The sequence below is a fragment of the Odontesthes bonariensis genome, chromosome 18 (assembly GCF_027942865.1).
Source record: "Odontesthes bonariensis isolate fOdoBon6 chromosome 18, fOdoBon6.hap1, whole genome shotgun sequence".
Classification (NCBI taxonomy): Eukaryota; Metazoa; Chordata; class Actinopteri; order Atheriniformes; family Atherinopsidae; genus Odontesthes; species Odontesthes bonariensis.
In genome coordinates this window covers 33,710,312-33,724,380 of record NC_134523.1, presented here as the reverse complement: position 1 = coordinate 33,724,380, position 14,069 = coordinate 33,710,312, and the positions used below count along the sequence as shown (strand labels likewise).

At 41.2% G+C, this 14,069-nt stretch overlaps 1 protein-coding gene across 2 annotated transcripts in view; it reads right to left on the bottom strand.

Moving 5' to 3' along the window:
• The window catches only part of phf14 (PHD finger protein 14), a 146,854-nt gene that overhangs the window by 86,090 nt on the left and 46,695 nt on the right, over positions 1-14,069 (bottom strand). For both annotated transcript variants that reach the window (XM_075449010.1, XM_075449011.1), the window contains exons 8-11: positions 12,961-13,107; positions 3,580-3,850; positions 2,762-2,868; positions 1,331-1,426 (exon numbers count right to left, since the gene is read on the bottom strand). In XM_075449010.1, the coding sequence (XP_075305125.1) occupies positions 1,331-1,426; positions 2,762-2,868; positions 3,580-3,850; positions 12,961-13,107 (621 nt within the window). The remainder of the gene's footprint in view (positions 1-1,330; positions 1,427-2,761; positions 2,869-3,579; positions 3,851-12,960; positions 13,108-14,069) is intronic.

Genomic DNA, 14,069 nt, shown 5'->3' with positions numbered 1-14,069 from the left:
CTCCCACATTTCTGCCCATTCTGCTGACTTGTGACCATATTAACATCATTAGACCATCTATCTACGCAGCTCATACTCTCGATGACCACACTTTTAATTTAGTGTTTTATGGATTTAGTCAGTACCATTTTAAACACTTGTAAAAACTAAGGGACTACAACAGACTACACTTTCTCGTGGCCAGATGATGTGTGTGTGTGTGTGTGTGTGGTGGTGGTGGGTAGATTAACAATGATTTCAAATGATGAAAAAACCCTTTCATTATTTACTACGATTATATTTTATAATCTACCCACCTTCGATATGATGTCCAATTGATTGCAAATAAGAGCTACATGAAGTCAGCTCAAAGAGAATATGACAAGCACTGAAAATGTTTCAGTTTCAGTTTGATATGAGAAACAAGCCTGCTGGTTTACCTCAGTGCTGCACCTCATTTTCTCAGCACTCTGTGAGCTTTTCAGAAATGAGGAGATCAAATGCTAGTTTTAAAAGTTAAGATTCTAGCTGCTCAACAGCAAGATGCTTCCTTTGTTGTATGTTTACCTGTCAAATCAAAATCAAATCAAATTTATTTATATAGCACATTTCATGTACAAAACAATTCGAAGTACTTCACATAAAATAAAAGCATTGCAGCAGGGAGTGGAAGAAGCATTAAAAATACATAAAGGAATATAAAGAGAAAGAAATAAAATAATCTAAATGAATTTAAAAACTAGCAACAGTCCAGATAAATTAAAAGATATCGTGCAGATTTCATGCATAGACACATGAGAAAAGAAATGTCTTTAACCTGGATTTAAAAATGTCTCCATTTGGTGAAAGTTTAATCTCCACTGGCAGTTTGTTCCACTTGTTTGCAGCATAACAGCTAAATGCTGCTTCTCCATGTTTAGTCTGGACTCTGGACTGGACCAGCTGACCTGAGTCCTTGGATCTAAGAGCTCTGCTGGGTTTATATTCTCTGAACAGATCACAGACGGATTCTGAGCCTAAACCGTTCTGGGATTTGTAAACCATCAGCAGGCTTTTAAAATCTATTCTGTGACTGACTGGAAGCCAGAGTAAAGATTTTAAAGCTGCTGTGATGTGTTCAGATCTCTTAGTCCGGGTTAAAACTCCAGCAGCAGCGTTCTGTCAAAGCCTAAAAAGCCTAAAAATGTCACTAATTGAGTGACATTTTTGTTCAAAAGCTTGAGTGGTGGAGTAGTGTTTGCTTTCAGAAAGTTGAGTTCAACTGAGACTGTCATTATGGATATGGATCAAACTTATTGTTGGGCTATGACAAGGATCTGTGTGGATCCTTTGAAGATGCAGTGACTGATACCTGGCCCAGGATGCCCCCCAGCAGAGTCCACATGGTCTGGCCTTCACTCCGCAGCTCTCCGTTCACATTGAGCAGCTCCTCCAGGAACTCGCACAGCTGAACACACGAGGAAAGACGACATGAGGCAAAGGTCCCACCTACGCACTGCACTGTGAGCACACGGTAGCCTGGCCCAATGCATTCATTTTTAACAGACAGAAATAATCACTGAGAGTGTTTATTTGTTTTTCTGTCTGTGCATGAATGCAATCAGAACACGAGCACCAGTCTGTGCATTAAACACACAGCGAGCGTCAGGACCTGCTTTCACCCAAACTATTTATTTTCATATGTTTAAAATAATGACGTCTATATTCCTAAAGCACCAAATGTAAAATCAGTTTGTGGAGTTATGAGGCCATATGGAATTCCCTTTTCATGTCCGAATGTCTTGTTAAATTGCAGGAGAACCTCTATAAGAACTCCTCTGCAGAATGTGGAAACCAGAGTGGGAAGTTGTTCCTTCTCACTCCCCCAATTTTACATTTAGACTGAACAGTGTTGTTCACTGTAGCTGTTTCCTCTTTATTTCATCTAAAGCTAGACTTACCAAGTAGTCTTTACTTCAGGTCTATCCTTAATTCTGGCTACTATATACTGACAGTTCAGCTGATTGAATGAAACAAGTCGGCTGTGCAGCTGCAGGATTTCTGCTCATCCTACGGCTTTAATTCTCTTCCTCTCTGAGGCTGCGTTCTAGTTGCCTGATATGACAGAACTGGTGACCGGATGAGCGTAGCTAATTTTTCACTGAATCACAGTCCGTCTAGTAGTCACAACTATTTTGAGACGTCGCTGCCATCAAGCTCAAAATGAGGTCATATTTTCACAGTAAATGAACAGTAAATCGTCTCAATTTCAATATTCAATATGTTATGTCATTGCGCCCTGTCCTTATTTACATTTTACTCTGCATTCCAACTTTTTTGGAACTGGCTGTGTTTCATCTCAACATCAGGACTGAAATAAACAAAAAGGTTTGTTTTTCATTTGGACAAGTCAGATGATGGAAATTCGGGGTACACAAATGGCATCGAACAGCATAGATTTGAGGAAGCCATCTGAAGTGATTGGTATGGATTTTTTGTCCTCACACAGGCACACCTTCTTTGGCTGGTATCAAAACACCCAATGGCCAAGAGACTAGAACGTAGAAAAATAAGAAGGACCAAATGAAATGCCAGCAAAAGGCTGTTTCTCTGGAGAAAAATAGACTTCTAATGGGCCTTCATACATGATTAAAGATTACTTTTGTGTAGTCAGTTGTTTGAAGCATTGTGATATTCTTACTTTTTCTGTTATTGGCACAAAATAATGGTGTAATTTTGAAACTTCTGTATTCCAGTAAGTGACAGCAGAGCTGCTCCTTTGGAAGTGAGGACTGCTGCTCACCTTGTTGTACTCCACATGCAGTTTTTCTTGCTCGCTTTCCAGTTTGTCTTTTAAGTTCTTCTGCTCAGAGATGTTGTCCTGGATCTGGATCATTCGCATGTTCCGTTCTGAATAACAATTGGACAAAACTCAATAACACGATCACAATCTATATTAAAAAAAAAAAGCACTTGAGAAAATGTATCGATGGCAAATATGCCCTCTGCTAAAGGCTAATGGAGTGTCAAGCAGTGTGTTCTCAAGGTTACTGACATGGTGTTATTTGCAGAGAGAATGCTTTGACATAGTATTCACACATTAAAATGACAATTCTAAGCACCAACACCATTACAACACCCCATACATTCATTTGGACCCAACATTGAGAGATTACATGCTTAAACAAAGAGAAAAGGCATTTTTGTTATGCTTTAGATGTATATCAATAAATTAGAATACATGGACCAAAAGACAACAAAAAGAGATGTTGGTAGCAAACACACAGATAAGAGTCCCTTTTTCAGCTGACTGCTCCTGCTCCGGCAGCTCTGAAGCAGAATGGGGAAGTATTGGAAGGGAAAACAGTCTGATTATCTTAAAGTGACAGTGTCAGAGCCCTCCTGCCACATTCCCTGTACCGTACGGTTGCTTCCTCCTCAAGTTACTCCAAAGACATAAGAACAACAAACAGTATCAACCCTTCATTTGACTTTTAAAGTTGGTATGCACGATCGCTTTCTAAAAAATGACTCAAAGTCATTCTAAAAGCTACTAGCTGTAACTCAGTTCACTCTGACTCCACACAAAGCAACACAACAGCTGATCAGTAATTTCTTTACCCAGGTAATAGTTGACAAAGTCTGCAGTGAGGGCGGGCTGCTTGTGCTTCCGGCGCCCATCTAGGCTGGTGTTGGCATCAGATGTGTCCACGGGGAAAATGTCAGTGCTGATACCCATCAGTTCGGCCTTTCTCATCAACTTTCTGATAGCTGAGGCACTAGAAGTCAAAGGACGCGGCAGTTTCTCTCTGGGGACCCACGCCTGAGGCCGGGTGTTCCTGGACAGTTCTGCTTTCGCCCGATACTGTTGCAGGCGGGTGGTGATCCTGGCCTGCGGGTGGGGCAACGTCATTTTGTTAGTAATATTCTCTGAATAGAAACAGCTTCTCTGGTACATGACAAAAAAGGGAAAAACACAAAATTTCAGAAAACCACTGACATCAGCATGCTCCTGCAACATCCTTCTGTTCCAGTCAGTGTAATGTAACTAGAATCTTACAACTCAACGCTAACAGGTGCTTTTCTTTCTTTTCTTTTTTCAAAATATTTTTTGGGCTTTTTATGCCTTTAATAATAATAAATAATAATACATTTATTATATAGCACCTTTCATACATAAAATGTAGCTCAAAGTGCTTTACAAATAAGATCAATATACAAAGTAAATAAAGTAAAACAACCACAAGAACAACAAAATAGAGCACAATAGAGAAACAACAAATGCAATATACAAATAATTATTATAATAATAATAATAATAATAATAATAATAATAATAATAATAATAGTAATAATAATAATAATAATAATAATAGAATCCATAAAACTAGTAGAAGGCGAGGGTGTATAGATGTGTTTTTTGCTGCTTTTTAAAGTTTGTAATATCTGTTGACTGACGAATATACACTGGTAGAGAGTTCCAGATCTTTTTATATTTCATCCTAGGTACACTTAATAAAGTAGCACCTGATGATCTTAGAGCTCGATTTGGAACATATTCTGTGAGTAGTTCTGAAATTCAGAGATTTAAAAAACAGTAAGAGAATCTTAAAATCAATTCTAAAAGACACAGGGAGCCAGTGTAGTGACAGACAGGAAGCAGGGGGCAGAGAGAGAGGGGGAACACATGCAGCAAAGGGCCTTCCGGTGCGGGACTCGAACCAGAAGGTCCAGCTGCAGCGAGGACTGTAGCCTCTAAACATGGGGCGCCTGCTTAACCCACTACGCCACCGACCGCCCCAGGTGCTTTTCTTGATACTTTGTTTATCTCTATTTAGATGTGTTGGCAGGCAGGGATCTGCTGGCATGCACTCCACACAACATACAGTCATGGTAAAACTGAAAAGTTCTGAGGTTTTACGGATCAAGACATAATGAAAAATATAGCTGCAAGCAGCGATGTGGGGGTCCTAGCAGAATGGCACAATAGGGAAGGCTTGGGCCGCTCAGGAAGGCGTCGTGAGTCCATGCGCCAAGTTTGGCATCGATACATCAATGCATCGCAGAGATGCGGCCAAATGTCCCGTTTGCGCGTCGGCGTAGAGTTTGATTGGCTGCCACGGTTAAACGGAAGTGAAATTAAAAAAATCCACATGATAACTTATGTGCGGCTTGGTCTGAAGATTCTATGTGCCAAGTCCCGTGGAGATTGGACAATCTCAGTGGCCTGCAATACTTTTTGAAGGTTTTCGATTAAATTCAAAATGGCGGAAAATCCAAGATGGCGCTGATGATGCCATGATGTGCGTTGACCTCGTCTTTATCCAGGGATTCCACCGGTACCTCATTTGTGAAATTTGGACCAAGGGGTCCAAAGATATGAGCAAAAATGCATTTTTGCTACATATAGCGCCACCTATTGGCCAAACGTCACCAAACTTCTTGGGCCTCTTACGGCCTTGGTCTTGAGTCTTTGTTAGAAGTTTGACGTCATAACATCAAATGGTTGCCAAGATATGGCCTCACTTCCGGTTTGGCGGCGTCAACCTCGAGTTTGATTGGCTTTTATTGGAAAACGGAAGCCTAATTAAAAATTCCACACGATAACTTTTGTGCGGCTTGGTCTTAAGAGTCTATGTGCCAAGTTTCGTGAAAATTGGACAATCTCTGTGACCTGAAATGCTTCATAGGGTGCGTTGGACTTGTCATGATCCAAGGATTCCAAGGATGCCTCATTTGTGAAATTTGGACCAAGTAGTCAAAAGTTATTAGGCTGAATGCACTTTGAACTTTGACGTGTTGGTGGCGCTAGTGAGTAGACTCTTGGGCCATGAAAATTCTTGAGAAGTTTGGAGGTCTGTAACGATTGACTCTGCAGAAAGTTGGTGACCTCTGAGCACTATTTCAATTCAATTCATTTTTATTTATATAGCGCCAAATACAACAAATGTCATCTCAAGGCACTTAGATAGTAAGTCCAATTCAAGCCAATTGGAATTCAATTAATTAATAATAATCATAATTCATAAAATAATCCAATTCGTTCATATAGAGCCAATTCAAAAACAATTTCCTAGCTAAGAAAACCAACAGATTGCACTGAAAACTTTTTGTTTTTCGGTCCAATCTCCCGGCCTGAGCGTGCCTGAGGCGACTGTGGAGAGAAACGACTCCCTTTTAACAGGAAGAAACCTCTGGCAGAACCAGACTCAGGAAGGGTGGCCATCCGCCTCGACCAGCTGGGGTTTGAGAAGACAGAAAGGGGGGGAGGGCCGCAGCGGCGGCGGCACTGTAACACCATTCAAAGGATATCTGTTGGAACAGGGAAACACGAGTTAATGACCACAATAATATCACATATACATAAAGAGAGTAAAGTGAGGAAAGGTGTGACAGATGAGGCCCCCCAGCAGTCTAGGCCTATAGCAGCTTAACTATGGGATGTTTCAGGATTACCTGAGCCATCCCTATTCAAGGTAAACACAAGAAACTTGTGCTAACGAAAAAATAAATAATAAAATAAAGGACCAGACTCAGTGAGTAATTCCCTATACTCCCTATATAGATCTGTTCCTCACACCACAACAACCATCTTTTTACAGCCACAAGCTACCTCAGCCTCTCACCAACTGCACACCAGTCACAGCGGGGTGGGGATGCAAACCCTGGTTCGGGTAGGGGGAGAAATAAAAGAGGTAAGATAAGCGGGAATGGGATTCAAACCCTGGTTCGGGTAGGGGGTAATGAAAGTATAGAAGGTGCCAGAGGTGGAGGCAGGACAAGACACACTAGCAGATACACTATCAGATTCAACAGACCTAACTATAAGCTTTATAAAAAAGGAAAGTTTTAAGCCTGGTCTTAAAAGTGGAAAGGGTGTCTGCTTCCCGGACATTTACTGGCAGCTTATTCCACAGAGAGGGGCCTGATAACTGAAGGCTCTGCCTCCCATTCTACTTTTAGAAACTCTGGGAACCTCAAGTAAACCTGCAGTTTGGGAACGAAGTGCTCTGTTAGGAAAATATCTTACAATGAGATCTTTAAGATATGATGGAGCTCGGTCATTAAGAGCTTTATATGTAAGGAGAAGAATCTTAAATTCTATTCTGAATTTAACAGGGAGCCAATGAAGAGAAGCTAAAACTGGAGAAATATGATCTCTCCTGTTAGTTCTCATCAGAACTCTGGCTGCAGCATTTTGGATCAACTGAAGGCTTTTCAGAGAATATGTGGGACAGCCCAATAATAAAGAATTACAGCAGTCCAATCTTGAAGTAACAAATGCATGAATTAGTTTTTCTGCATCACTCTGAGACAGGATGTTCCTGATTTTAACAATATTACGAAGGTGAAAGAAGGCAGTCCTAGAAACCTGTTTTATATGCGAGTCAAATGATAAGTTCTGGTCAAAAATAACTCCAAGGTTCCTCACTGTAGAACTAGAAGCCAAGGAAATACCATCTAGAGTAACTATATACAGTCATGTGAAAAAATTAGGACACCCTATGAAAACCTGTATATTCTTTAACATATTTGGACACGTGGATATTTAATATTAAATTTAACAGTACTGAGATATCCAAGTAATATGACTAAACAATTAAAAATTAAGAAACACCTTTTTACAACTTTATGTAAAATGTAATTAAAAAAGAATGCAATTTCTGGTGAGGAATAAATTAGGACACCCCTATATATTGGGCCACTTAAAATAGTTAAGATCACACACAGGTGTATCATATCAGGTGCACATGATCAGAACATCGTTACCCAGCATGTTGAATGAGGCTTACCCTATTTAAACCTCAGAAATTTAGTTTGGTGTGTCCCTGACTGTTGAAGTAAGAGTGAGCACCATGGTGAGATCCAAAGAGCTGCCTGACGCCTTCAGAAAGAAGATTGTGGCTGCTTATGAGTCTGGAAAGGGATTTAAAACTATCTCCAAAGATTTTAACATCAGTCATTCCACCATCCGAAAAATTGTTTACAAGTGGAGGACATTCAAAACAACTGTGACCATGCCCAGGTCTGGCCGTCCAAGCAAGTTCACCCCCAGAGCAGACCGTAAGATGCTAAAAGAAGTCATGAAAAATCCTAAAATTTCATCAAAGAACCTACAGCAGGCTTTAGCTACTGTTGATGTGAAAGTGCATGACTCAACTATCAGAAAGAGACTACACAAGTTTAATTTTCATGGGAGGTGTGCAAGGAGGAAACCTTTGCTCTCTAAGAAAAACATTAAGGCCAGACTGAAGTTTGCCAGAGAGAATGCAGACAAAGACCAGGACTTCTGGAATAATGTTCTTCGGACAGATGAGTCCAAAGTTGAATTATTTGGACACCAGAAAACAAGACATGTCTGGCGTAAACCAAATACAGCATTCCAAGAAAAGAACCTCGTACCAACTGTGAAGCATGGAGGTGGAAGTGTCATGGTTTGGGGATGCTTTGCTGCAGCGGGACCTGGCCAGCTCACCATCATAGAATCCACCATGAATTCTGCTGTGTATCAGAGGGTGCTTGAGGAACATGTGAAACCATCTGTAAAAAAATTAAAGCTGAAGCGGGACTGGACCCTGCAACATGACAATGACCCAAAACATACCAGTAAATCCACCAAGGACTGGCTAAAAACTAAGAAGTGGAGAGTCCTGGAATGGCCAAGTCAAAGTCCAGATCTTAATCCAATTGAGATGCTGTGGAGTGATTTAAAACGAGCTGTCCATGCCAGACGCCCCTCAAACATCTCACAGCTGAAAGAATTCTGCATTGAGGAGTGGGGCAAACTTTCTTCAGATCGATGTCAGAGATTGGTAGGTGGCTACAAGAAGCGTCTCACTGAAGTTATTTCAGCCAAAGGGGGCAACACTAGTTATTAGAGGGTAGGGTGTCCTAACTTTTTCCTCCATTATAATATGCATTTTTGTTCATAACTTTTGTTTCATGAGTAAAACGATGTTAATTTTGGTTGTTTAGTTGCAATTAAATAACTTTCTTTTTGAGAAATAAATAAAAACAATTTTGGACATTGATATGTGAACATTTCTTAATAAAGAGCTGACTCTTTAATGGGGTGTCCTAATTTTTTCACATGACTGTAGCTAGACAATTTCTCCCTGAAACGCTCAGGTCCAAAGATAACGACTTCAGTTTTGTCTGAATTTAGAAGCAGACAGTTCTGAGTCATCCAGGTCTTTATGTCTTTAAGACATGCTTGTAGTCTGACCAACCTATTGGGTTCATCTGGTTTTATAGATAAGTACAGCTGAGTATCATCAGCATAGCAATGGAAATTTATGCCATGCTGTCTAATAATGTTACCTAATGGAAGCATGTATAAAGTGAAAAGAATCGGTCCAAGCACAGAACCCTGGGGAACTCCATGACTTACTCTGGTGTGTGAGGAAGATTCTTCATTCTTCACTACACATTGCCTCAGCATCCGCTGACCCCGCTCTGTCATTTTACGTGGCCCACCACTTTGTGGCTGAATTGCTGTCATTCCCAGTCGCTTCCACTTTGTTATAATACACTGACAGCTGACTGTGGAATATTTATTAGTGAGGAAATTTCACAACTGGACTTGTTGCACAGGTGGCATCCTACCACGGCACCACGCTGGAATTCACTGAGCTCCTGAGAGCGAGCCATTCTTTCACAAATGTTTGCAGAAGCAGTCTGCATGCTGAGGTGCTTTAATTTATACACCTGTGGCCATGGAAGTTATTGGAACACCTGAATTTAATTAATTGGATGGGTGGGTGAGTGAATACTTTTGGCAATATAGTGTATGTTAGAACCTCAGACTCAAACTACAGGCCGCAGTTAAGATGTTAAAAGTTAAAGTTAATGGGCCTCATGCAACAACCGTTGGTACGCACAGATTTGTTCTTAAGTCGTGCGTACAAGTGATTTAAGAAAATTTGTGCATTCACCAATCTTTTCGTATTTTACGTTTTCTTTCAGGTACGAACAGAATTTACGAGTGATCCAGACTTGTCGTAGGAGTTTCGTAAAATAGTCCGCTGTTATTCCAATCAAGTTTGCTTGACTAATGGATTGTATATTTAATTACTTTGAAGCAAACATAAATATATATATATACATTATAACCCATAATGATGCTGACATTATTGTGTTTGACTTAAATTATGCACTAATTGAAGGTTAATTAGACTCTGTATATAACAAGGTCAATGGGAAGCATAACCAGCGGCTGACTTTTTACTTTTGGATGCCTTAGCGCGTCAGGCTCTTGGAAGAGAGCGTGTAGATATCCTGCGGAGACAGACGAATGGCTGACATCACGATTTAGATTGCCAAGGACTGTGCTGCTACAAATATGCAGCTTGCTAAAGCCACAACTCCAGAGAGAAACACACCGATCAAACCCAATTCCCCCACACGTCCAGGTCCTCACCACCCTTGGATTTTTGGCCACTGGAACCTTTCAGAGGGAGATTGGAGACAGATTGGGGGTGTCCCAGTCCTCTGTGAGTCGTGCGCTCCCCTTGGTCATCAAAGCTCTCATCAGTTTATCACCCATGGTACATCAGATTCCCATACACCGCTGTCCAACAAGTACAAATTAAGAGGGACTTTCATCCCGTGGCTGGACTGCCAATCATAATCGCAGCAACAGACTGCACACATATACGCATCAAAGCACCCGTGCTGCTGTGGAGCGCACTGAGCTGAAGGCCAGGTGGGTGTGTCTCCATACAGCGGGGGGCAAACTGCTCTATAGCCCAGAGAAGGCATGCCAGATTTGCCCAATAATGCCATGAACGAGGGTCTCCACCTGAACCAGTCCAGGCAGACCAGAGAGTTTGGTGCCAGAAGACCCCCCTCATGGACCACCCCATCAAAGTGCCATCATGATGAGGCAACAGCTGATTGCGTGGCTTTAGTTGCAGTCATCGAGCACATTTTTTACGCCATTTTCATTTCAAACCATTTCTTCTTTATTGCGGTGACATTACGAACTACAGGTGACACAGAATTAACAGCACTCGAATTGCTTCCCATTTCTTGGCTTTAGCAGGTCCCGTAATTCCACTGCTGACACTGCTAAAATGACAGATTTTCCTTTCTGGATCTCTGAAAGCAGAACTTCAATCTCAGAGCCCCTAAAGTTTTTTTTGTGCCTTGATGCCATTCTCATGACTCAACACTCAACACTTCTTGGCACAGGAGAGAGGAAGCACAGCCTTATATGGTAATATTTTGGGAGTGGAGTATGCAAATCTACTATCCTTGTGCACGTGCACTTAAATATGCACGGGTGGCATTCATCATTTACGCAGATCTTTTACACACTTTTTCCCAAGTTAAGAGCGTTTGTTGAATCTGACGTGGCGTCTTCATACGAGACCTTACAAAAAAAGTGAGAGAAATTTAGAATAAGAATATGAAAATATTCTTGCATGAGGCCCAATGATTTGAGTGCAATTTGAGAAAGACCAAAGGCAAAAGTTCAGATGTTTGACTGTAATGCACAGCACCATGTTTAGTGAAAACTAAACCCAGGATATCAGCACAAGGACCTCATATCAATTATCAGACATGTTGTAGGAGGGCTGATGATCTGGGCCACAGGACTTGGGCACCTTGCGGTCATTTCGTCAACCATGAACTCCTCTGTATACCAAACGATGCAAGTGTCAAATTTAAGGGCCTTTCGTTCTGATAACTAAAGTTTGGTCCATATTTGGTTATACTACATGAAAAAAACTGTATGGCTGAAAAAGAAAGGATCGAAGTAAAAGCCTGGAGTCGACCCAATTCAAATGCTAGCAGGGAACTTAAGAAGGCTGTACACATATCTGCAAACCCCAATAAAGGTGGAACAATGTTATAAAAAACCAGTGGGTCAAAATTCCTCCACAACAATGTGCAAGACACATAAAACTGTTACTTCAAGTTACTGCTGCTAAGGGTGGTTCTACTAGCTCAGGGCTCAGCAACCTTAAACACACAAAGAGTCATTTGGACCCGTTTCCCACAGAAAACAAACACCGGGAGTCACAAAACTCTTTTGACATCTAACACGAAGATAACGCTGAATTTATCCTTTTTTACCTTTATACTATGTATAAAAAACTATAGTGTGTTGCATTTATGAACCAATGAGCTGCTACAGAGAAAACTGCATGCAACAAAAACATTTTGAACTCTGAGAAAAAAGACTCTGGGTTGAAGGTTATATAAAACACTCAATGTCTACTTAAGTCCTCCTCGTATTTTTAAAATAAAAAGCTGAACTTAAATTATCCACCTGCAGCAAATCCATCTGGATATTTTTTCAGCAAAGGCTGTGTGTTTATTCTGGAAATGTCTTTCAACATTTGACTTTTTGTTGTTGGCCAATTTCTCCCCACATATTAAGCAGAGGTAAAGCAGTCTCGTCAGCAGTGAAAGCAAATTAATCTGCCCACGTAGCATTAAACCTTCTGTTTTCTTTATCCATGATTGGCCTCCCGGGGGTCGAAAAGCTCAATAAATGGCGTGCCGGCGGGTGTCGCACATCGCCGGTTGTGACGCACATTTTGAGCGACAGAATATTAAACACGTCTTATTTCCATGTCACAAGATCACCATCATCTTCACATTAAGAATTACATTTAAAAAACTAACTAACTAAAATTAAACGAATTAAAAAATTAAAAATGACATAATGAAATATGTCATCTTATTCTCACGTTGTATCTCCTTAATCTTAAGACCTAATATAAATAAATAATAAACAGTGGTGGGTTTTTTTAGGCAGTGGGGTAAGAAGAAGTGCAACACTGTGTAGGTGCTTTGCCCCACAATATATTAATGGGCATAAGAGAAGGGTGCACAACCTTATTGTGGCATGTAGGCAGTGTATTCACTTATATTGTGTTTTCACCGCGTTTACAAGCCAAACATAACCCTATCTGTGAGGTCGTGCACACCCTAATGTATAAAGACACACACCAAATAGCATTTTGCTGTGGAAAGTTGAGGAAGTCTTACCTGAGCCTCGGGAGTGAGCTGTTTCTCTCTCTCCTGCAGAGACACCTTACAATAAGACTGTAGGGCCAGGTAATTCTTTCTTTTCCACTTCCTGTCAAAGCGGTCTGCATGCTGTTTGCAGTATGCAAAAAAAGGATCAGCAATATCCTGAGAAGACACAAACACAATGTTTAGAAGTTAGAATAATAAGCTACCCGGACATTTTACAGCCTCGTCCTTTTCATTTCTCACTCAGAGCAGGGAAAATACAACGAGAGCTGAAGCAGCTGCTGCTTTCCAGGAAATATAGGTTTGTTCCTGGAAGTATAGTAATTCAGTTTTCCCATCAACATTTTGACCTGTAGTATTATTAATAGTGGCATTTTTGGATTATTGACTTAATAAAAGGTAGATAGAAGAGGATAGGAATATTGTCGGAATATTTAAGGCATATTGTGGAAGTTCTGGTGCTGCACCACAGTGATTGTTGCTAAAAAGATTACATCCTCATTCATAATAATCCCTTTGGTGGAAGTGGTTGAGGTCGTTAAAAAGCTTCCTGGCAGCAAAGTACCGGGGGTGGACGAGATACGCCCTGAGATGCTCAAGGCTCTGGAGACGGTGGAGCTGTCTCGGCTGACACACCTCTTTAATGTCACATGGAGGTCTGGGCCAACGGCGATGGAGGGGTAGACCCAGTTCCATTTTTAGGAAAGGGGACCAGAGAGTGTGTTCCAGCTCCAGGGGGATCACACTACTCAGAGTCCCTTGGAAAGTTTATTCCAGGGTGTTGGAGAGGAGACTCCTCGGATTCAGGAGGAGCAGTGTGGTTTTCGCCCAGGTCGTGGAACACTGGTCCACATCTTTACCCTTTACTGAGAGGATCATATGAGTTTGACCATCCAGTCGACATGTGCTTTGTAGACTTGGAAAAGGCTAACGACTCTGTTACCCCAGGGATTCTGTGAGAGGTGCTGAGGGAGTATGGGGTACTGGAGCCACTTTTACAAGCTATTCAGATTAAATGGATCACTTCAAAAGATGTTTAAGCTCTGCAGCAGCCTGCTGATGATGCATTGATCTGAAGCAGGGAAACATGTAAAACCTGCAGGACAGCGGCCCTCCAGGAC